Genomic DNA, 24,753 nt, shown 5'->3' on the forward strand with positions numbered 1-24,753 from the left:
TTGGAGTTCAGAATTTTTTATTTTTTTAAAACCCATACATGTTCAGAGATTTATTTTTTTAAACAAACATTTAAAAGTCAGTAATATACAAACTGTACAAAAGGAGCTCAGGAAAAATATAAACCAAAGACAAAGTCACACTCAGAAGTGTGAATTCTGGCAAATAACACATCATACACATCCCGATGCGCAGCCCTCTAGTGATCCCCTCAAAAAAATTGAAATTACAACACCAAGTTAAACATCACTTTCAAAAAAGCTCAGTTTTAAAAGGAACTCAGAAGGTGATATGAGAGTGGTAGAAAAAGTGTATAGTGTTTAAGCGCACAAAAGCTTTACAAAAAACTGGCTTTGATGTCACAAATTGATCCAGACAGGAAATATATACTATATCCTTTACATGTATGTGGCAGACACAAATTTGCTAATATGTGCAGTATGGCTGTAACATCTGGATGTAACTGAAACGGAGAGGAGAGAAACATGGCTGAGACTAGTCCTTGAAACTGAAACATGGTCACTTCCATTTAAAGGGGCAGTAAGCGATTCTAAAGCAATACAAGTTTTGTAACAATCAGCCAATATTTCCTCGTGGTCCGTTTGCTGTCGGTTCCGCGTGTCCCGTAAAATACATCTGGGTCTTCGGCTCAGCCCTGGCTCTGTATATGGATAGCAAAAAGCTAGGTGTGGACAGCACCTCACCATTGTGTGCAGTTTGTAAACATCACTCCCACCGACACCTTAAGACACGTGCTAGCGGATATCGCTACGACTCCGGGGTTTTGGCCTCTGTTTAGCGCGTCCGTCTGCCATTACCGAGGCTGCGGGTTCGCGGCGAGGTCAGTGCAGTAAAATCACAACATCAACAAAGAATGAGACAAGGTCTTTCAAGATTGTTCGTTGTTGATTTTCTGACCGCACTGATCGAACCCCCAGCCTCCTGACTGGGAGACGGACGCGCTGACCACCAGGCCAAAACCCCCGGGTGGTAGCATCCGTCACTAGCACTTCAAGGTGTCGGCGAGTGATGTTTACAAACGGCACACACAGTGTTGTGTCGCGTGGTCCGCACCATTTTTTGTTGTTTTCAATTAACAGAGCCAGGGCTGTGTAGAAAATCAGATTTCTTTTCAGCGCACACACAGAACCGACAGCTAGCGGGCCGTGAGGAAATATCCGCTGAATTTCACAAAAAAAGTGTATTGGGTTAAAATCGCTTTAAGGGGCACGTTTAGATGTCAGGGCCCTCTGGTGTCACTGCACAAATATTGTATATTATCTTACAACCTCACTTACTGGAATATTAGGTCACATCAATTTGGGAAAGGCAGCAAAGCAATTGACAGTGCAGAATATTCAAAAGGTACTTCCACCTGACACACTGTGTGTCGACCGATATGGAAGCAGCCAGAGCTTTCAGAGTCCCAGAAACTTTTGGGCTGTGAGGTGCGGGGGCAGCGCGCCACCTCCTCTCCAATTACATCCTGAAGTTCTTTCACCGTTCCTGGCCACAGGGTTGTTTTGAGGTAGAAGACTCCCATTCAGCTTGATGAATCCCTTATCTACCTGATGTCTCCTTATTTATGATGGCTCTGACTGGGAGGATCGAGTTCAGGTCCTTCCTCTCTCGCAGTATCCGAAAGGACTGAGCAGAGATAGGGATGGGAAACAGAAGGATTGTGAATAACTCAAAGCTGGCCCACAGCGGCGTATGGAAAGAAAGAAAACATGAAGAGAGCATGGTTATCTGGATTGGCATGTACCTCTGCAAACTGAGCTTTGATGGCATTGAACTTGATCTTCTCATGGACTGCCCTGGCCACGTTATTTCTTTCAAATGGCTCTGAAACACAAAGAATCACTGTCACTCACTGAGTATGTAGCACTGCAGGATACATTTCTTACACTGAGGCTCCTGTTATTATTATTATTATTAAGTAGTAGCAGTAGCATGTTGTGTCCACTGAAATTTTTACCTTCCACACATATGTATTTGTTTCTCCACTCTTTAGAATTGGTCTTGGGAAAAGCTCTGGCCTCTCGCACAGAGATCACCATGTTGTCCCACCTGCAAGACACAGAAATGGAAAAATATTTAGGGCTTATTGACCAAGGTCTTCAAGAATCCTGCCGCTGACTTTGTAGATTTAAACTAATCATCTGTAAAAACACATGCACATCACTGCCAAAAAAAACAAAAGATAGATTCTGTATCTTTCAGGCATCTGTTGGTTTTTGTTTCAGTGCAGTATAAAAACACACTTCCTGCGAAATGTAAAAGTAGCTATGAGTAGCACTCTTATTTTAGTCAAAGTTACATGATCTTCATGATGTGGCAAGTAACAAAAGCTTTGCAAACTCATTCTTAAGGACCACAAACGCACAAAAAGAGATTTGAAGTATTGTTTTCTCTACATCATTTTTTTTTTTGGCCTTTCGTCTGTCTTTTGATTTTAAACTCTTAAATGTTGAAGCTGCATAGCACTTTGGATTGGCCGGATTCAAAGACATTTTGCACAGAAAAGATCCAATTAAAATGTCACTTTTCAGTAATTTCAAGTGTAATGTTTAATTTCTCTTTACTTGAGTTTTAACAAACCGTGAAAGTAAAAAAAATGTCAAAGGCAAACAATTCCTTCTCTTTTAAGCAGTAAAAAGAGAAAAAAAAGCAAAGAAACTCAGCAGAATGACCCGATTGAGTGTTTTATACTGTTAAATGTAAAAATCAGTGCATGTTTTTGTGGTGAGTTTTGGTTCAATCATGCGAATGAGGCATGGCACGGTAACACACATACTGCACACAGTGATCATGGTATGTCATGTTAGTGCTGGGTAAGGCCAAAGGTCCCACCTGCTCCTGCCTCTCACCCAGAAACATGAAACCAGAGAGGAGGATGCAGGATAGAGGAAGGGGAGCAGAGAGGGAGGGGAAGTGAAGTTGGCGGCAGGAGACGAGGAATGGGAGCAAGAAAGTGAGCAGGCAAAAGAACCGTGGGTGCATCTGAAACACTAGACCCAGTAATGTGATGTCCTTAGGAGATACCTGAAGTCTGTGGCATAGTATTTTAGAAAGCCCAGAAGTAGCTCTCCCAGAGAAGACTGGTTTCTGGAGACGTAGGGAGGGATGTGTTTGGGCCCCTCTGGAATCACGTCCACGTCCAGGAACGGATGGAAACAGTCCTGAAAACCAAGATACAGGACAAACACTCAAAACTGAGGGATGAGTGAAATGGGTTAATGTAATTTTGGACGTAAAAACATAAAACACGCACGCCCACATGCCTCTTGAGGGATTTTTTTTTTTTTTTTAAGTTTTTTATCCCTAACAGTTTTTTACTGATGGTTGAGGTAAACCTCAAGTGGTGTGAATTTTTTTTTTTACAATAAAGTGTCTGAAAGCTTTTTGCCTCATATCTGTTACCATTTGATATTTTTAAATCTTTGACAATTCACATTAAAGTTTCCGGTTGCACTTATTGTAATTTTCCAGGACAATAAGTTTAGAAAAAAAGCAGCTGAACTGATGCTGGAAAAAAGATTGACATGACTGTGTAAGCAGCGAACACACTCACTGGGTGGTCCCTCTGTAGAGAAGGGAGGACAGGTTCATGACGAGCTATAATGAAGACAACACATCAACCACATGATGAGATTTGATACAAGTCAACGGTTCAAAGGAAATGACTTGAGAGTGTGTGTGTGTGTGTGTGTGTGTGTGTGTGTGTGTGTGTGTGTGCTAACTTTGGAGGTAGTGCAGGACCATTAACACCAGTGTGTAGCTGCTTAATGTTCCTTTGCTGGCATCGTTGATTTGGTGATGCCGTGCCCACTTCTTGATGACAAGTATCATGGGTCTTATCCTGAGATCAGCTGAGAAAGACCACACGAACATAGTCGGTCAAAACGAGACACTTACTGCCTTATAACCAGAATTAGTAGTCACAGAGAAAGATAAAAGGGGGGAAAAAGATGAATCTTCAATAGTTTCTGCCAAAAAAGTCGATGGACTAATCTTACCCACCATAAGCGTAACTCCTCAGAAGGAATGTGTTTCTGATGCCCACCGTGTTGTTGATGTTCAGATCAAACTCCAGATTACTGAAGAAGGGACAGAGTCACATGAAGACTTAGTTCTGATTTGATGATGTTATAAACACACTCTATAAACGTTTAACTGTTTTCCTCCTACCTGTCTTTGTCTTTGAACCTGAGGATTGGCACTTTGGCTCTAATCAGTTGAGTCCGGTCTACATATGCTTTAAATCAAAACAAGCATCATCAAATTTATTATAGTTTCAGTTTCTTTTCCTGTAAACCTGAAAGGGTTTTTAAAACTGGGTAAAAAGCTCCACCTAGTGGACTCTGCAGAGAACCACTGTTCAGGAAAGCTGAATAAGAAGTTAAATAGGAGAAAGAAAGTAAGACAGTGTTTCCATGTTCAGAAATGTTCAAAGCTAATATTATTCCAAATGATTTCATATTTGCTAAATTATTTCTTACTACTCACAGACTGATTGAAACAACCTTTGGAGGGCAGTAAGCACATGAATAGGATTTGGTGTTTTCTGAAACAAAAAATAGAAAAAAAATGTGTACATGTTTGAGAGGAAGTGGGAATCTATGACTGTATATTTATCATATATTCAATGACATTCACTGCAAAAAGTCAGAGAAACATACTTTTCCTCTGAGGACAAGACACAGATCAGCATCGCTGCTGCGGCAGCCCAAGCCATTCATTGAAGATCCAGTCAGGTAAAGCCGTGCCGCTGCGAGAAACACATTCACTAACCATGAATCACAAAAATATTTAAAATAGAGTGACCGTCTTTAGTCACACACACACCTGCATAGACACGCTGTATGTCTTGCTGCAGCTGAGCTCGGCACCTCTCCTTCCAGGTCAGATCTGACATTTGCTGCTGACACGCCTCAAACAGCTCCACCATCTGAACGCTCAGCTGAGGGTACAAACACATGCAGCGTTAATTAAACCGATGTACGTACCTGCACGTACACAGACACACACACACACACACACACACTCACCTCACTCACTCACTCACACACCACACACCACACACACACACACACACACACACACACACACACACACACACACACACACACACACACACACACACACACACACAGAGTCAGAGTCAGAGTCAGACTTGATATATGTTAGCTGTAGATAAAGGCCACCTGAATACACAGTACCTTGTCCTTAGCGTAGGTCTCTATGCTGTTGGGGCTTACTGGGACAGCAAGCACCTGAGGGCGGGGCAGGGAGTGTGGGCGAGGATAAGAGCAATCAAAATCAGGGAAGGATGATCTTGAGGACCCAGCCACCACTTGGTCAGGAAGACAGGGAGGGAGAGGGGGAGGGACCCGAATTAAAGGGGAACCTATACGTGGCTGGGAAGAGGAGTCAAGCCGTTGGCGTTTCACAACGTCGGGGCTGTAATCCTCATGCTGCCTCCTGGAAGAAAGATAACGATAAGGAAACGTGAGAAGAGAAATTAAAAGGTGAGGTGAGTTTAAAGAAATAGGAAAAAGACAGATTTTTTCAGCATTGAATTAATCAGATAAAGACATACTTGCGAATGTTGGTCATCGCTGCTGCGTAAGGAGGGGGCACTGGAGAGGTGGATGGTGGGGGTTTCCATTTATATGGCAATAAATTCTCGAGACCACGAACATTGAAGCTACAAAAACATAAGCACATATAACTGTACAGGACTGAAGAGGAAAGAGAACACTCTCCGGCCTGTCTCTGCTGTTTTAGATGAAGGCCTTTATTCTGGGGCCGGGGAAAAAAAGACTCCACATATAACAAACATCATGAAATCTGTTTAAGCATCATTCACCCACACCAGCCTCTTAGTGTATCAAATAACAATCAAGACAAAGTTATCCTCTCCCTGGAAAACAAATTCACGTTTACAACAAGCATATCTCTGAGATACTGCACATTGTTCATGTTGGACAATCGGGTATCAAAGATTACAACTGTGATCAGGAAATATTGTGAGCTGATGGAAGATGATTTGTCAGACCTACGTGTCTCAGGGCAGAACCATGTTAGTTCAAAACATGTGCGAAGACTCTTTTGGGTTCATGACCATTAAACTAGTTTTATCTAAAACACGTACATCTGCTCTTTGTGGAGATGACACGTGAACCTATTTCACCTTGAGACGCCGGCTGTTACGGCCGTAACCCCCTCCACCGGAGACTTATCTTATCATACCCTTGACTACATACTGTACGAAGGGTCTATGCCAAGACCGTGGTTTCTATGGCAACTGCCATTGTGGAATTGGCCGGCTTGATGCTATCGGTGTCTTCTCAGCCAACAATGAACTGTAGTTTGAATGTGAGGAAACAATGCCTAAATAACATTATAGCTTGATTTAAGAAAAACCCTTAACAGTAGATTAGAAGTTATATCAATAAGAGAAAAATAGCAAACAATAAGAATAATAAACTATAACCATATGGCACTTTTCTTAGCAATGGTACAAGGTGCTTTAGAATACCAGACAATGCAGGAAAATTAGATAAAACAATTGAATATGAGCGGAGACAAATACAAAAAAATACTGCAGAAGAAAAATAAATAGGATTAGTTCGTATAAAGAAAAGCAGATTTCAAATATTTCCAAAAGCTTCCACAACATTAAAGTTTTGAAAAGGGATTAAAACAAGAAAGAGACTTGGAGTGTCTCAATTCAATGGCCCCATAGTGTGTGAGAGGGCGGGTACCAGGCGAATGAGTCGAGTCTACTACAAGGACACAGAAGGCTCCAACAAGTGACCCCATTGGTCCACTGTCAGAGACTAAAGCTGCTGATTTCCAGCGCACACGGACTCAGTTTCCTTGTCGCGCTCACCTGTTGACACCTGCCAAGCTCTGGTGGTTGTAGTCGTAAAATCGTGGCCCGGGGTTCGACGGGAACGGGCCGTTACTGTGGGCTGACCGGCCCCTCGGAGCAGCGCTGCGGGGGTACATGCTCATGCTGCGGGTCTTCACGGAGATCCAGCATCAACTCCGCTGAGAGAGAAAAAAAACATTTCACAGCAGATGTACAGTACGATGGACGAGGAAGGTGACGATCAGAATCACCGATATGTTCTACACGAGAGTAGAGTTACAGAGGAAACCGAAACTTACGAGTCGATCAGTCGGTGTAGCGAGTTAGCACGGTTAGCTGGCGCTAAGCACCGCCTAGCTAGCCAATTCAACCATATTATCTTAATATTAAAGGTATTTCTCATCGGGGTTTATACGAGGAGTACGTTTATCACAATATGTCGCCTGACGTTCAAAGCGTTGACTCGCGAACTGAACCCCCAGCTGTGTCACTTACCAAATTTCATGTCATTTGTAAACAAAACTGAAGGTGCTAATTTCATACGTCCCAACTTCCGCTTTGATGTCATGACGTAAACGAACGCTATTTAAAGGGGACGTAGCAGTGCGCTCGTTAAAGGGAAAATCCACCCAACAATATTAAAAATAAATAAATAATGGTTTGGTCGATATGTGCTGTTTCGATATTATTGGACATTTTGAAAAAAATGTTTCAGAAAGGATGTGTCATCCGGATCATGTGTATACTCTTTGTTTGAGACAATGCTGGATACCCAAATGAGTTTGATTTGAATGAAAGCCAACAGGCATCAGATAAGGTTGTTAGTAGAATCCCCATGGCTGCGGTCTGTTGTGAGGCTTCAACATTTCCCACCTCAGTCTCTCTCAGCTATTCAGCTGTCCGACTGAATTGTTCAAATTAAACTGAACTTTTTAATGCTATAAACATTTAAAAAATGGCTTTAAAATCTTATTCAGGGTGGGGTTTTCCCCTCAAACATCCACTATTTGCCCACTGTATTCAAGTGACAAGATATGAATACAAACAACTGAAGGGACAGGCAGTCGTTATTTTTCAGTGAATATAGACCTACATGGTTTAGACCGATTACACGAGCCTATAGGTTTTTTAAAAAAGTTAATATAATCTTTGTATTGAGTTTTATGTCACTGTGGTGGCTTTGGGAGTTGTGTGGCATTGACTTTGCTTTTATGTGTGATGCAGCATTATCAACTGATTCTTTAAGACTTGTCATTTACTTTCTATGTATTTCTGCGTCCTCAGATTCTTGCTCTTGTGGTTCTTCTTAAATTTACAGACTCAAGCCATGGGAAAGAAGCATTTTTACATAAGATGATAAGATGATGCTTTCCTTTAGTTATTTTCGAACAACCAAAAGGTTGCCCATAAGAGATATAAAAACAAACATTAAATAGGAAATTACATCTTACACCCCCGGAATAACAAATTCTTAAAGCTTTCCGTGAGTAGGCTACTTCCTATTAAACTTCTCATTAAATAACCAAACATCAAATAGCATCAGTCCCTAGAGCACCGAGTGACGTCACTGCGGAGGACGGTGTCGTGACGTAGGCAGTTCAATACTGACACTGATCTGAGTGGGAGGGAAGCGGATGCATCTGCCAGATGTGGAGCGATCTGGGGGGTGGGGTACACACGGGGGGCTGTATTTGATTGTAGATCAATAAAGCGCATGCTACGAAGCTGCAGAATAATCTAAATTAGGCTATATACAAACAATATTACGGCATCGACGAGGAGATCCAGAGTTTGTCACGTGGATCATTGCAACACAAAAACAAAAAATCAATTGATTTTGCAGAAGCACAACAGATTGCACCAGGTTTAGTGCTCCGCTAGAAAGAAAACGTCTTCATTACAGAAATGCACCGGTGATCCTGACTGTGGGGGAGAGCTGTGAGATTCATAGCTGTAGTCTGGGCGAGAGTGGGGGTGTAGCCTGTGAACCTGCGGTAATGAGAAAGCGAGAGGAGGGAGGGAGGGAGGGAGACGGGGAGAGGTGGACAGTGTGATGCTGTGCGTTGTCTGCTGGCTAAATGAGGGTTGTCTTTTCCAGTCCAGGCAGCAGGGCTTCTCCACCCTTTCGGCGAGGATCTGTAATTTACACGACAGCAGCAGGGCGCCCGTCGAATCCCCATCGGACTCTGCGCTGGATCTCCCACAGCGCCGCCGCCTCTGCCCCTGCTCCATCACCAGACGCCCAACGCCTCGGCGAGAGAAGAAGCTCCGATCCCCGGGCCATGTGCGGAGCGACATGCGTGCGTGAATTCATGCGGTAACAGCGCAGGGGAATGGAGCAGTTGCCATCAAATTCCTGAAGACGCACCGACGGTGATCGAGGGGAGGCTCGTCGTGTGGCGAGGAGAAGGCATTCATACGCAGCAGCAGCCAATCAAGAGACGTTGTTTTTTTTTGTTTTTTATTGCCAGCGAGAAAATCCGCTGTCAGGTGTCGCCCTTCATGTCGTCCACAGCAATGGGGTGAGTGTCATTATTATCCCAAAGGCTGACAGATTTCCATTCCCCTTCCTATCTGTATTCACATCAGCTGCGGCCGCCTCACACCGTATGAACTTCCCTTCCATGGAAACCACACCAGGCGTAACAATATGATGACCCGGGAGTATGCGTAAAAATGTAGCCTCTCTATCTTTGTTATAGGAGGGTGATGGTGGATGCATTGTTCAGCACCTATAGGCTTGTCTGACGTGTGGTTGAGTGGTGATCTTGCCATGGCCTTGATGTTCTGCACAAAAACAATTCAATCTGGGGTATATCATGAAGGAACCCGTGTCTCTGCCCTCAGAATATGTTCTCTTGGTTTAAACAGAAATACACTCCAGGACCAAGACAATTGCTGATGCAGAAGTTGCCGCCATCATCAAACTTTTAAGATCCAAATTGTGGGTTAATCTGCAGTGGCTCCCATAGTAAGGCTACCTGCAGGTTGTCTTTATTGTGGGGTGTGCTCACCAATCAAAGTTGAAATTTAAATCTAAAATTTGAATTCCCTACTGCTCCACAGTTCCTGATTTTGTCCAAGAACAATGACGGATTGAATGAAGATGCCAGTTCTTCTAGTTCTCTCTGTCTCACAGTTTACTCCCCACCTACATTGTAGACAGTTATGTAATTCTGGATGAAGCCATTTGTAACAACAGCATCTCTTCTCAAATATCCACAAATAGAGATTCTGTGGTCAGATATTCTGTACATCCTATCCCGGAGCAGAAGGTTTGGGAATCATACAATGTCAGGGGCAGGATAATGGCGATAACTACAATGCCTGCACAAGGCTCCAGCGACAGAAAGTGGCTTCTTGTCTCTATGGCAGCGCAGTGACCACTGCCTTACACATCCTGAACAACAGACACCCATCAGTGAAGTATCTGCCTGGTGCGCAGCACTGCTCATTTGCATGTCCCCTAACCCTGAGCCCAGCGGTCCATTTCCCCCACCAAGCATGCCGTTCATTAACAGCTGTCTCCTGCAGTTCATTGTGATTAATTGCATAGCAGGAGGTTAACAATATGGCACAGGCATGGTGCGATTTCGAGGCATCAGCCGAAACTCCTGCATTAACTATTTACAATACACTGGAGGCCTCTCAGGCGCCCACTCTGCCCTCCTACAGAGTGGGCAGCACACATCATTCAGCAGGCTCCCACTCAGCCTCAGCTCTCCACTGGGCTCTGCCACACTGGTGACTAACTTGCTGTTATGCAACTGACTCAGTGACTCAATCGATCCACAATGGAATGAAATGTAAACTGCGATTCCAAGCACGATGCTGCAAACAGCATGTGTGTGTTAAAGTCTGTGCATATGCGCAGGTGCAGGTGAGAAGAAAGTGAACATGCAGTAGGTGCAGATGTGTTGTCTGTCTGGCAGTAGTGGCACAGAAAGATAGAGTCATATTTCACATCCGGCCTCGTGGCTCAATGCCAAGGCGCTCACAGCTCAAATGGTAACAGCATAGAAGAGAACATTAGTGTTGGATGAGAACTGGAGAAGCCTATCAACAACACCTCTGGTACGCTCTCACTTCCTTGGGCAAATACAATCAATGCTCAGACGGACTCAGTTTCTGTCTTTGGCTTTGCTTGTGTGTGTGTGGGGGGGGAGGGAGGGGGTGTTTGAGAGAGAGTGAGTGTGTGTGTGTGTGTGTGTGTTTACAGCACATCTCAGGTCATCCAAGCCGCTCCCAGAAGATTGGGGTAACAGGGAGCTTTTCTCATTAATGACTTCTCTCTACCTTAAATAAGATCTACCCGCTGCCGAGCTCTCCTCTGTTGAATTAATGAAAAACTAGTGAGACAAAGGAAGGACAACTTCAACAGAGTGGAGGACGAGAAGTGGAGGTGGCCCGGGAAAGTGAGATCTCCTGATGGATCGTTTCATTATGCCTCAGTTTCACCATCAGTGTTAGCAGAAAGAGGGGCAGCTGCATAGTTAAGGGGGACATGCTGAAGTAGAAAATAAAATGCAGTCTTTTGTGGTATAAAGTTATCCTTGTTTGTGTGTGTGTCTGTGTGTGTGTGTGTGTGTGTGTGTGTGTGTATGTGTGTGCGTGTGCGCGTCTACAATCTGTTTGGTTACACATTGTGACTCAAAGACCAAGTCATCACATCTGTGCATCAAACCCCCTGAAGCACAAGAGGCGCTATAGCACTTGTTGGAACTTCAGTTGTGTGTGTGTGTGTGTGTGTGTGTGTGTGTAAAATGCCCTGTAGGCATCGGTTCAGTGTTGTTCACAGATCAATACCAGTGTTAACATATGTAAAGTTGAGGTAAGAGCCATAGCTCAACGTATTCTAATGTGTCAGCTCACCCCGATAACAAAAACTGTGGTATCTAGCCATAAAGGAATTTTTTTGTTAATTTTTACACAATTTTCAATTTTAATTATCGGTCCTCGAACTCCACCAACTGTTTGTTGCTACCTAATGGCAACACAATTGTCAAGATGTGTTCCTGTTGAGAGCTAGATACCACTGGACATATTAGAAAATATGTTTTGTATGTTTCTATGTTTTACCTGTGTGTACTGACGATTTAATTCAGACCGAACCTCCGCCAGCCTTTATTTGAGTCCACCTGTAGAGGCACGCTGAGTTAAAGTCTGTGTAAAAGCAATTAGTGTGATTTGGGAAGCTGGTATTCATTCCTTATCATATCATTTAAAAAAGGAAGCTGTCGACCGTGATTATGGTCAATACAATAAAGGATCATTTAAAAACAGCAACATTTTTATTACCATCATGATCATTAACAAGAACAATAATTCAATACTCCAAGAACAAATAGTTGCACATAATGATTAAACGATATGACATGATATTATTTATTACTTACACTATCAACCATCCATCTATTCTGAAAAGTTCAGTTAAGAGGATTACACGGCCATAGTTCATCTAATTGTTTATACCTCGCCGTGTAGCACTTTACAGCTTCCCACTTCCTCCATCTTCTGCACGAAGATGTGTGGATTCATCAGCGCTCCATCGTCTCCTACATTCATCACCTCCTCCACGTTCTCCTCACCCCTCCCTCCTTCTCTCACTTCATCACTCTCCCTCCCTCTCTCATTCTGCCTGCTTTCTCTCTGTTTTAACATTCATCACCTGTGTCACCCAGTACTCTCTGCATGCTTAACATCCTCCTCCTCCTCCTCCTCCTCCTCCTCCTCCTCCTCTTCTTCATCCTCCACACTTTCTCCGTTACCTTTCATTTGCTCCCAATCAAAATAACCACTTTGCTTACACTCTTACTTTTCAATTTTTCCTTTTCAATGTCCTTTGACCATGTTCCCCCCTATTATGTGGCAGGCAGCTTTGCACACTTCATGCACTGATAGAAGTTAGACAGCATCATTCCCGCTTTCTTTCCTTCTTTTGTTCTTTATTTCACACTGGACAGACAGCGGACTCGTTCTCCAATAGACCGATTCAGCTTCGCTGTCATAAGGACCGTTACAGGAAATCTATCCTGCCACAAGCCATACGACTTTACAACACCTCACCTCTGGCTGACAGAAAGACTCTGGACTCTGTTTAAGCTAAACATAAAAACATAAATCCCAGCACATTTGCACCTTCATGTTACCATGTTCCTCTGCACACTACTGGTAACTGATCGTATTGTACTACTGCACTATTTCCACTGTTAATATTTCATGTAAATTCTTTAAATTTATTATTCTTATTCTCTATATTTATTGCAATTCGTATATTTTAAATTTATTTGTGTAAATATTGTACACATTTTTAAAGTGTGCTGTGTGAGACGTGCTGCTGTTTACACCGGAATTTCACAGCTTGGGATAAATAAAGTAACTATCTATCTATCTATCTATCTTCTTTCTAACTTTCCAGTTGTGGATATGGATTTGCTTTAAAGGAAGGAAAATGTGCATAGAGATTATTCTTTATTATAAGCAGCATTCATTATTTCATCCACTTCCATCGTTCATTGTGCCGTCTTGGGAAAGTTCACTTGTAGGAGTAGGCTTTGCTTGTATTTGACAATGGTGGGTGTCATTCTGGAACCAAACTCTTTGGCTCAGGAGTTCGTGTAAAAAAAGAAAAAAAGAAAAAAAGACAAAAATCAGCACAAAAATGCTGTTGGGTTCGGTGCACACACAAAAAAAATCAAGCAACAAGAAGCTCAAACATTTGCCACAGCTCCATCAAATTATGCAATGAAAAAACGATGCCAGTTGCCAAGCGGCTATTGCACAGATCATACAGACGGGCCGTGGCTGTGTGATGTGTGCGGGGAGGGAGTTTAAATGACTCACAGTTCTGCCACTTACACTGCTGTCGATGATTATGATAATTCGCACACAAGCCGTTTTGTGGAACGGCTTTAATCATCCAAGATTCACTCTCTGACTTCCCATATTCCTCACATTCCTTATCATTCCCTCTTCCTGCCGAACTTCCCTCTCTCTCTTTCTCCCCATCTCCATGTTTTTCTTTCTTTCCTAGTCTTGGCTAATCACACACAGGAGGGGTGCTGCTGCTGAATTTTAATATTAATTTATACAGCAAGCCTTTGATGTCCCCCATCACCCCCTCAGTGCAGTGTAAGCACTTCTCTATCTCCTGCTCTGCCAGCACTGCCAGCCCAGAATATCTCCCTCTGCACCCTGTGCTGTGTGTGTGTGCGTGTGTGTGTGTGTGTGTGTGTGTGTGTGTGTGTACTGACTATAAATATTACCCAAGAAGCTCTAACAATGCTGGAATTTGAGTGAGGGACGATGAGTGAAGGTTACCTATGAGTGACGGGTGAATGGTTCGTCAAAAAACAAAGATGACTTGTATAATCCCCATCTAAACTCTGGTGTGCGTATCATACAGAGGTCAATAAGGAATTAAGTCAACTCAACTAGCGCAAATCCACATACAATCTCTCATGCTAATACATATTCATAGCATCACATTTGTGTCATTGTGTCTGAATGTTTATGCAGTGTGTGTCTGTGTGTGTGTGTGTGTGTGTGTGTGTGTGTGTGTGTGTGTGTGTGTGTGTGTGGAAACTACAGCTCTGTGGGGTGTGTCTGTGGTAGTTAACCATGGCCTACTGTCTATATTTAGCTTTAAACCTTCTCCTCTCCCCCTGTGCTCCAGTGTGTGACCCTCGCTCAGTGCTGCAGGCATTCCCATATCAGAGCGGGGGGAGACGAAGCTTCCTTACGCAGAGAGAGAGAAAGACAGAAAGGAGTTTTTGCTGGATAGCTGCAATGCCTATATTAGAGGGATAATGTATGAGAGGAGGTGTAGACTTCAGATATATGTGGAAACTGCTGTAGTTAAAAGGTTTTTCTTAGATAGCTTGTTGTCCATGTATTCAAGACAATGGGTATATGTAGTAGTCCTTTGACTGCCTCTCGTCCTGTGGCGTAATTATGGAGGATGGCGAGTTGGAAATTCGGTTGCCAGGGCGATCCGACTCCCCCGTGGGCAACAGGAGATTCGATGCCAGCGGTGGGTTGGGTGAGACATTGGTCTTGCGGCACAAAGAGGTTCACCATTTCTTCTTCGTCCCATTCAGGGAGCAGCCCATCTACAGCACGCGGGCCCACGTCTTCCAGATTGACCCCAACACCAAGAAGAACTGGCTGCCCACCAGCAAGCATGCCGTCACCGTCTCCTACTTCTATGACAGCACGCGCAATGTCTACCGCATCATCAGCCTGGATGGCACCAAGGTGAGCAGTTGACTCTGGCTGTTAATTTTCCCCTTACACACGCACCATCTCACACAAAACACATATTTCTTTACCCCGCTGCTATTGCACCCATCATGTTATTTTTAATTTCTACCAGCTGCCATGGTTTAACTAAGATGTTCCAGATGTTTCAGTATAATCACCTCATCACACATCAAACAGCCTTCGAGGAGATCTTAGTGTCACTGAGATCCAATGACTGTTAATGATATTAATAACCTCTGCACTGGAATCTAATGTGCAAACACATGTTAAAAGAGGAAAGAGGTCAGCGTTGCAGCGTGTCCCAAGACTGACCATTCATGTTTCATTGTGTGTTTGCCTGCAACTAGTGTATTGTAGTGAATGTCTGTGCGTCTGTCTGTGTGTGTGTGTGTGTGAGTGTGTGTGTGTGTGTGTGTGTGTGTGTGTGTGTGTGTGTGTGTGTGTGTGTGTGTGAGTGTGTGTGTGTGTGTGTGTGTGTGTGTGTGTGTGTGTGTGTGTGTGTTTGTGCATGTGTGTGTGTCTGTACCTCATAGTCTACACACTTACTGTCTGGGGTTATTCTTGTTTTTTTTTCTGCTGAGAATGGTGCGATTTAGTGTTTTATATATGGACGGACCAGTCACACACATGCACAGTCACTGCCAGCTATGGAGTCAGAAGGGGTGAAGTGAAATGAGAGAAACAGATGAGAGGGTGTAAAGAATGTGTGGTCGAAGAAAAAAACAGTGCACCAAAGACAGAAACATTGTGAAGCCAGGGCGAATGAAGGCCGGAAAAAACTTAGACGGCAGCCTGGAAAGCGAGGTCGCAGAGTTTGGCCTCAGTGATCACGAAGTGTGCATGAACCATTTCTGATGGCTGGTTTAGCAACCAAAGTGTATCATGCAGCACTCAATAGATATTTGATCACTAAATTCACACACACATTCACTGACTGCTGCCCTTCCCAAACTCACTGTTACATATTGATGCCCACCAGAATGTCAGTTATTACACAACACTGTGAATTGATCAGCTGTTAATTTGTTCTCTATTTGTGTTACCGAACCAAGGGGGTTGAATTATATAAAATTCAGACGTGGCCTCCTTTTTTTGGTTTATGTAGATCAAAGGATCAGAAACCTTTCGTGAATAAATGCTTTCATTTCTTCAAAAGGCTCATCCAGAAAACGTTACATGAACAACAGTAAGTAGTGCATTAAATTGTTTGGTACCATTTTAAGTTTCCAAAAACAGATTTGGTGATGTAGTGAGTGTTTACCACAGCAGGGTGGTGTATGTGGGACTGATTCAAAAATAAACCAAACCCTGTTTTTGGTAATCAATAAACAATGAAGCTCACTGATATCCCTTAACTGTCAGCTCTGGGCTTTCACCAACGTGGTGAATCTGTGTTTTCCTTTTTCCATTTCCTTTTCCGATGTCTCCTCACCAGTCATATAAATCAGCCTCTCTGCATCCCTCTATATGTATGTAGTTGATGCTCAAGACCAGAAGCTATATTCTATTCTATAAAATGTCAGAAAACCGTGTAAAAATTCTCATCACAATTACCCAGAAGCCTACTAGTGATGCATTCAAAAACATTGCTTGGTCTAAGGAAAAGTGCAAAACCCAAACATTTTCAGTTAACAGTTATGTGGAACAGAGAAAAGCAACAAATCCTCATATTTTAGAAGCAGCAAATGGATTAACAAATTCTTTTTATCAATTGACTTCTCTAATACAGTAATAGACAAATTGTGTCACACACACACACACACACACACACACACACACACACACAAACAAAACTGCAGCGATAAAGTTAATTTAATACATATTAGTTGGGTTGTCTCTGTGTTGCAGGCAATAATCAACAGCACCATCAGTCCCAACATGACGTTCACAAAGACCTCGCAGAAGTTTGGCCAGTGGGCGGACAGTCGAGCGAACACGGTCTACGGCCTGGGATTCTCCACTGAGCATCATCTTGCCAAGGTACCACCCCCACCCACCTATATGCACACACACACACACGCACACACCCACACACACACAGTTTAGAGTGTATGCCACCTGTGTGATAATGCTCGATATTAAAAAAGATGTCCTACAGTATTTCATATTATATACTACATGTGGTCTTGATGGTCAAGGGATACTGCACCAATTTTACATATTGGTTTACACCAGTTAAAGTTTTTCCAGTTTAATAATAAATAAGATTGGCTTGTAATCCTGTACATATAAATTTTGTTCTCTGGTCAAAACTCTGTTAATGAGTCTTTGTAAATAAATCGGTTGATAAAGGATTTACAGTAAGAGCACACTGTATTTAAAGTTGAGTTCATTAACAAGCTTAAATTGTTATCACACTCCTGAAGCACTCACAATGAGAACTACTGCATTAACTTCACTGTATCAGACCTATTACGTTGCACTGAAGTGAAACGATATTGAGTTAGTCATCGCAGCTCCACGAACACCGGACACGAGACTGGCTCCAGCAGAGTTATCAATTTGATTTCCGCACCACTCAACCTTCTGTGGCACTACTGTACCTACTGGATAACTCTGTAAAACTGGGGGAGCAGTGTTGGTGATGAACCACCCTAAATGGACATCAGGGATGTTTATATTTGCCCAACGCCCCTCGGCTGAGCAACCTTACCTCCTCAGGATCGCTGCATGTATCTTTGCTCCCGACGGAAATAACCCCAGAGATCAACTTCAGCCACTGACAACTACTGATTAAAAGAAAACTGTACGGGGAAACAAGACAGTGGCACAGTCTGCTTCTTTGTTCAGTGTGTGCACTGTATGTGTGTAAGCATATGTGTATGTCTGTGATAGAAAGGTTACTGGCGATGACCTAGTTAGCTCACGTTTCCGCTGGGGCATTATGGGTAGGGGCCTTCAAGTTCAACAGTGGGTCATTATTGGCAACAGCTTCTGCCTATCCTCTGCCCTGCTTCACGGTTGCCCTATTACACACTGATCTGTGTGTGTGTGTGTGTGTGTGTGTGTGTGTGTATGTGTGCACATATGGCTTTACTGAACAGATTAAACCTAACGACTGTATGAATTAGAGTCCATACTGATAGCCGTCCTCTGTGTTTAGTTTGCAGAGAAGTTTGCAGAGTATAAAGAAGCAGCACGACTCGCTAAAGAGAAGAGTCAAGAAAAGATGGACATGGCCACGTCTCCTTCTCAGGTACGCTCACGACACACTATCCTAACCCCTCCAATCTAGGTAAAGTATATGTTTTTTTGTGCATGTGTATATAAAAAACAACACACACTCACAGTAAAAATACCAAATAAATTGTTATGCAGTACTTGAGTAAATGTAAGTTACTTTACTTTACTGTATGACCCCTGGGAGGTCTTGACACTGATTATGGTGCATACGTCCACCCTCTACATAAAAAAAAATACAAAGCTCACCATAATTTGGAGAACATAATTACCCTGTATGTTAGCCATTTGTTTGTGTGGGATCTCTAATGATAGCGTTTTAGGGCATCTGTAGCTCTGTCTGAGAGAAAATTAGCTTGTTTCAGAGGTGAATCCCCAGAGAAATCTCTTCTTTAATTTAAAGGCTGCTAACAGGCACTGTGTCCTCGTCTGTTCATTAAGGAGCAAACCCCCGGCTGTACTGCGGTCTATTACTTGTACCGTTAACGCCGCGGCCCACATTGGCTGAAGAACCACTGTACCTTGTCCTTTCCATGGGAGGATGTTTTTTAATGAAGCCAAGTGGACAGCTTCGCTCTCATCGGGGGTTGAGGGCTGCATGTGCACTGGCCAGCACGGTGCCATGTTGGTGGAACAGGAGCGATCGCAATGCAATGTAAATGTAAAGCCCACAGCCTCTCCTGCTATAAGCCTGCAGCAGTGTACTGAAGCTTACTGCTCTGTTTCACCACTGAAAGTCAATGTTTCACCCACACGACTGCTGGCTCTTCTTTTTAATCTCCCGATCTTCTCTTTTCTCTCCTCTAAAAAAAGAAACCTAACAGAGGAATTGTGCTGATGAAAGAACATGAGAAAACACAGAGCTAAATGCTAGATGCTGGTCCTGGTGGGCCAGAGCCCAGTGGAAATATGTATTTTAAATGGTATATTAATGAATGTGAAGTGCAAAATGTAGCGCCGGCCCGAATCTTCCTCTTATCTCTCACTTCCTGCATGTCCATTAGAGACGTACAGGCAGTGTCATTGTGCCGCTGTATTGTGCCCAAGCCCTGGGTCTTAACAGCTTTGTTTTATGTACGAGCAGCAGCTAAAAGATTTGTCTCTCGAAATAATTCTGTGGTTGTATGGGACATAGAGATAAGCATTAATCTGTAATACTGCCATTTTCCACGGTTATAGTAAGCTATTTAATGGCATATAGGCATGTGGAACCACTTATCACACACACCCCACCATTATTTTTCTCATGTCAAACTCTTGTGTGGAGAAGATTGTTTATTCATGAGAGCCTTATTTTTTTTTTTTGGCATAATTATTATACATTTTGTGTTATTACATGGAAGTCAATCATAATTTATTTGGTAATTGTAGTCATATTGCCTCGGTGGCATAGGGCTAAAACATATGGTTCACTGAAAAACTGCTACATTGTTGATAATCCTGCTAAAGAAAAGCTCTGATAAGCATCTCAAACATGAGGATTTGGTGTTTCTCTATTTTGATTTGTGTTTTAAAATGAGTATCTGTTGGCTGACAAAACATGCAACTTGAAAACATCTTGGGGTGATGAAAACATACAAAGGAAAGGGTTAATTAATTCATTATTAAAAACTAGAATGGCACTCAGTGCTAGTGCATACCATATTCCGCCAAAGCCCAACAATTTCCCTATGAAACCACATTTAAATCCGCTAGATCCGTATTTTTATCTTGATTTGTACCAAATTCCCCACACTCATTTGCATCAATCCCTTAAAAAACGGATTTATTTTTTCAAGACCTGTGCACTTTCCCTAGTGAATCTGTGAAAATCTAAAAAAACGCCAAAAATCTGGCAATCTTATGAATAGTGATTTCTTTAGTCCGAGTCTGCGCCAAAATTCAATTGGTTCTTTCTTGGCCCTTGGCACTGACGTCCCATCATTCCACCAAGTTTCATGGAAATCTGTTCAGTAGTTTTCCGGTGCTGACAAACAAACAAAGAAATGGATGGTGAAATCATAACCTCCTTGGCGGAGGTAATAATGGATAATAAGAAGAATAATATAAAAAGAGAGCCTCTGCCAGCCTCCTGCTGGTCTGCGCTCGGGCCTAATAATAAGTTAATCAACAATAGAAATAATTGTAATTTGCTGCCCTAAAGGGGTGCCAATTTTTTGGTCCTTAAGACATAGTGTCTATCTTTATTCATTCTAACTACGACCTAGTTTTTCTTCTGTGTAAATGAACTGTTTCTGCTTTTGGTAACATTAAATGCACCATTTCCTGTGTTCGCATGAGGCTGTTTCTCTGAAAAAGAAACCAGACTCCACTAAGGAATATAAAAGGTAACAGATGCAAATGCTTTTGTCACCTGACTATAGGTTCGATCATCACTTTTTTAAATGATTGAGAGTTAATCATTGAAGTCAACATTGAAGCGACTTGTAAATTGTTGAGCTTTTAAAAATTTCAAAAGCGTTTCCTTTTTTTCTGTAATTGTGACTAACAGTGTGAATAGTGATGAGGGGAAAATTGAAAAACTATTTTTCAGTTATGTGTGACTGATGATGTATGATGTGTAACTGACAGTAACAGCTGAACAACTCTGTCCCACGCAGGAGTCTCCCGCAGGTGAGCTCTCGTCACCTTTGACACCGGTGACTCCGCCCATGGAAAATATCAACGGCACAGATGACATCTGCGACACGACTCCCAACTCAGAAACCCGTCCAGAGCCGTCGCAGAACGCACTGGCCTTCGCACACAGGTACATCCCACGTCGTGATGTGGTCACTGTCCCGTGTTGTCATAGTTATTACAGTGCAAATGTTACGACCTGAGCATCTACACCCTCACATGGCACACATGTCACACACAAAATAGGTGAACCATCATACTTTTTTTCTGTTTTGCTGTTTGTCTGAGGCACAGAAGTTCACTCCTCTCTCGTTCTACGTCTTTCTTTGCCTCTGCGTGGACCTGTGTATATTGCATGTCAGCATGGTAGTGAACTCCCTCTATTCACCGCTGCTCTCTCTCGTGTTCTTCCTCCCTAGGGAGCAGTTTAAGACTTGTCGGGTCTGCTCGTTCTAATATCGATGTCATAACGCGTCCAGACTACTTCGACATCGTATCTACACAAAATGAAAAAAAAAAAATGAAAAAAAAAGTTCCGAGAAAAAGGTTTCCATAAATAAGACCCTGATTGCAGGTCAGAGAGTGGGAGGGACGTCTGTTTACTAAGTGCTAACAAATAAGGTAACAACGGCGTGGCAAAACTCCAGTGAGGAGGAATAATGGGTGCAATGAAATTACAGGACTTTTTCTTGGATGATATCAGTAACACTCACTTCTCACTCACTGCAACTTCACATGGACCAGCAAAAGATGTAACTCAGTGTTTTTAAGGAATAAGGACTTATTTGCTTGAAATGCTTAGAAACTCGCATATAGTTATCTATCTATCTACTGCAATGCAATAATATCTTTTTAAAGCAAATTCAAATCTTTTGACTTTTGTGTTGCTTGATGCACTACTAGAGTATCTGACCTCTATGCATGCGCCACTACTGTGTTGTATACATCCCTGGTGTCTCTGTGTCCTGTTAGCGCACTGAATATCAAAATGGATGATTTATATTCCTTGTGATTGTCAATGCTGGTTCGTATACTTCACATGCAGTAGATTAAAGAGGTCAAACTGCTGTGTAAATATTTTTTTCCTTTGCATAATGGCTTTCTGAAGAGGTGTGGTGTCGATGAAGCGTTATGTAAGCCTTATATAACATGTAGTGGGTAGTGGGTGGCAGAGAGACCAAGACAGACAGACACCAGACACTGCTGTGTGCGTGTGTGTGTGCGTGTGTGTGTGTGTGTGTGTGTGTGTGTGTGTGTGTGTGTGTGTGTGAGAGAGAGAAAGAGTCATAAACTGGGAAGAGCGAGAATGAGCGAAATAGAGGTGCTTTGTATAAAGTCTATAACCTAAACATCTACTGACACACACACACACACATACTTGGACCATCAGTTTGAGTCATTTGAGTAAAATGTTTTTGTTTTTCTCAAGAAACAAAATGTTCTGTCCTATTATCTACTGTCGCTTGTAGTTGACTGTACAAACATTTCAAATTTTACAATTTTTTGTAAAAATCTCTGTAACTTTCATTATTTCTCTGGCTGCGATTCTTAATAATTAAAGATATTAATCAATCGCTTAATGTATTATCTTTGTTTTTTTGGGTTAATTCTTTGTTGTTTTAGCGGAGAAACGTTCTCCTTTATGATATTTAAAGATCCTTTTAGAGAACTTCAGAGAAACTAGATGCTTTTATTCAAGTCTGCAAAGCCTCAAGTGCAAATGCCTTTAAATCCGTAGCGCTACATCATCAACTCTGTGGGGCTACACAGATCTGTGCAGTAAGAGCGGGATGCAGAGAGGACACCCACTGCCTGCTGCAGCCTTGCTGCTGATATGTCTATTAATGCTGCATGCGTGGGAGACAGGGTTGACTCCCTGCATTTGCAGTGGCAAGTGTGGACGTGACAAGCAAACCTCCGTCTCACACACACTCACTGAGGGGCATATGCAACGACCATCCAGATATATTGCCACGCAACCCACTCGTTTTCTGTCTTTTCACTCTATGATTCATACTTCTTCAGTTTGTGGGCCTCATCTCACATGTCTATTAACTTTTACAGTAGCCTCATCGGCCTCACGTGTGCCTCAAACCGCAGTTCAAATGAATTGTGACTATTGCGAATTCGTGTAAGCATGTAGTTGATTTGATAGCCACACAAAAAAGAATAAAAAAGTATTTGTAGTGCATTTTGAAAGTGTTTACTTGTGTACTGCTTCATTCAGACCCACATGTAGAAACACACCTTCACACACAGGTGTTTGCTGCCTTTTTGCCTCAGACCTCTAGGACGGCCTTGGTTTGTCCCTCTGCCATGTGTCTGGAATTAGACGCTGACGTATGTCCATAGCATGTGCACCACGCTGCTGCTTAGCAGGGCTGTGTTGGCAGGTATGAGTGGGTGCAGAGGGCAGAGGAAGAGAGAGGAGGATGAGAGTCAGCTGTATACAGTGCTGCGAGAGGGGGTTTTGTATCGCAGGATGTAGGCGTGTTTGGCAGGTCCGCATTGGACTCGATTTGAACGGTTGTCAGAACATTAGAAGACCTTTAGTTGGGACCAGCTTGGCTACATGTGAATGGTTTTTCTAGTGGTCGATGATCTGTTGGTGGATTTGTTTTAGGCTTGTGTGAACGCTGACGATGCCGATGTCATACGTCAGGATGCCAAGAGCGCCTCAGTTCCTCCGGTGCTGCCATGGCAACTGTTCCGCCTCCCTGCTTCTTGGAGGGCTCCACGAGGAGAAAGAACCTACCTGACGCGGCGAAAACTGTAGGAAAACCTTCCGTCTCGTACAAGTTTACGCTTTGGTAGCTTTGGTAGCTTTGGTAGCTTTGGTAGCTTTATTGAGCCTGGGAGGAGAATTATTCTTGACATTGTGAAATAGTAAGACAAGAAACAAACTGTTGATCTTTTATTCAAGAGTTAGGGTGAATTAGCAGTACAGTACAGTATATGTCCAAATCATAAAAACATTCAGAATTCAATGAAAATTAAAACAAAATCTGGTCCTCTTGTAAAGACATTCTCTTACTTACGATTGCACATTTATGCAATCGTGTGTATCAGATTCAGAACTTTAGAATCAATTTTATTCAAAAGTGGTGAAAAAAAAAAAAAGCAGAACAATTTCAACCTGGACCTAACTGGGACTCATTGCTTCCTCAGTTAAACAGAATCGGCTCTTGCGTGACTGAAAGTGGAATTATTACAAAATGACAACAACAAGCAACTGAAAAATACGATAGCTGATAAAATCCTCATGATAAATAATCATCGTATAAATAATCACATCATCGTTACAGAGAGAAGTTCAGTGACACAGTCGCAGCTAACTTACCCTCCATGTCTCACACACCCTCAGCTCTGCTCACCCGGAATTGTGCCCAGGTGCCCTCCTGAAACCTTCCGGCCAGCCTCACCTAATGAAGACAAACACCCGTGTCAAAACATCGTGCACTCTTTTCTCTCCTCTAATTCTCCCTCCGTCGCTCTCACTTGCTCTCTCCGTCTGTCTCCATCTTCACATCTTGACGTCTCGCCGGCTCTCCTGCTCTCTGAGCTGCAGTGTGGGGTTTATACATTGGCGGGGCTGCGTGCATTGGTGACAGCATCCCTCCATGTGTGTACGTGTTTGTGTGTGTGTGTGTGTGTGTGTGTGTGTGTGTGGTTGTGTGCTAGTTAGTATGTGCATGTGTAGGATGAAGTGTCGTCTCTCTCCTATGCGTCACACATGGAGACACACTTGCACACACAGAGGGGGTGGCTGTTGTGTAAGAACTGAAGGCGCCGTGGGTGTCCTGAGTGAATTAGA

At 42.9% G+C, this 24,753-nt stretch overlaps 2 protein-coding genes across 5 annotated transcripts in view; one reads left to right on the top strand and one right to left on the bottom strand.

The window, feature by feature from the left end:
• On the bottom strand, positions 1-7,030 carry tent2 (terminal nucleotidyltransferase 2). Of its 2 annotated transcripts, XM_035638658.2 has the most exons (15): positions 6,897-7,030; positions 5,601-5,708; positions 5,221-5,482; positions 4,847-4,961; positions 4,681-4,769; positions 4,508-4,565; positions 4,353-4,388; positions 4,190-4,256; positions 4,022-4,098; positions 3,742-3,870; positions 3,573-3,616; positions 3,044-3,180; positions 1,977-2,068; positions 1,764-1,843; positions 1-1,645 (listed from the first exon to the last, which is right to left on the bottom strand). In XM_035638658.2, the coding sequence occupies exons 1-15, from the start codon at positions 7,019-7,021 to the stop codon at positions 1,559-1,561; spliced, it is 1,506 nt and encodes a 501-aa protein (XP_035494551.1). In that variant the 5' UTR covers positions 7,022-7,030; the 3' UTR covers positions 1-1,558. The 2 variants fall into 2 exon arrangements, with proteins under 2 accessions (XP_035494551.1, XP_035494554.1); XM_035638661.2 differs by lacking the exon at positions 4,353-4,388.
• Positions 6,983-24,753, top strand: part of homer1b (homer scaffold protein 1b) — a 22,530-nt gene continuing 4,759 nt past the window's right edge. The window contains exons 1-6 of one of the 3 annotated variants that reach the window (XM_035638665.2): positions 6,983-7,112; positions 8,977-9,400; positions 14,978-15,134; positions 16,989-17,120; positions 18,244-18,336; positions 20,921-21,069. In XM_035638665.2, the coding sequence (XP_035494558.1) occupies positions 9,381-9,400; positions 14,978-15,134; positions 16,989-17,120; positions 18,244-18,336; positions 20,921-21,069 (551 nt within the window). In that variant the 5' untranslated portion in view covers positions 6,983-7,112; positions 8,977-9,380. Of the gene's footprint in view, positions 7,113-8,976; positions 9,401-14,549; positions 15,135-16,988; positions 17,121-18,243; positions 18,337-20,920; positions 21,070-21,358; positions 21,475-24,753 lie in introns of those variants that run through there. The other 2 variants (XM_035638666.2, XM_035638664.2) reach the window with 2 other exon arrangements.

The sequence above is a fragment of the Scophthalmus maximus genome, chromosome 19, assembly GCF_022379125.1.
Source record: "Scophthalmus maximus strain ysfricsl-2021 chromosome 19, ASM2237912v1, whole genome shotgun sequence".
Lineage (NCBI taxonomy): Eukaryota > Metazoa > Chordata > Actinopteri > Pleuronectiformes > Scophthalmidae > Scophthalmus > Scophthalmus maximus.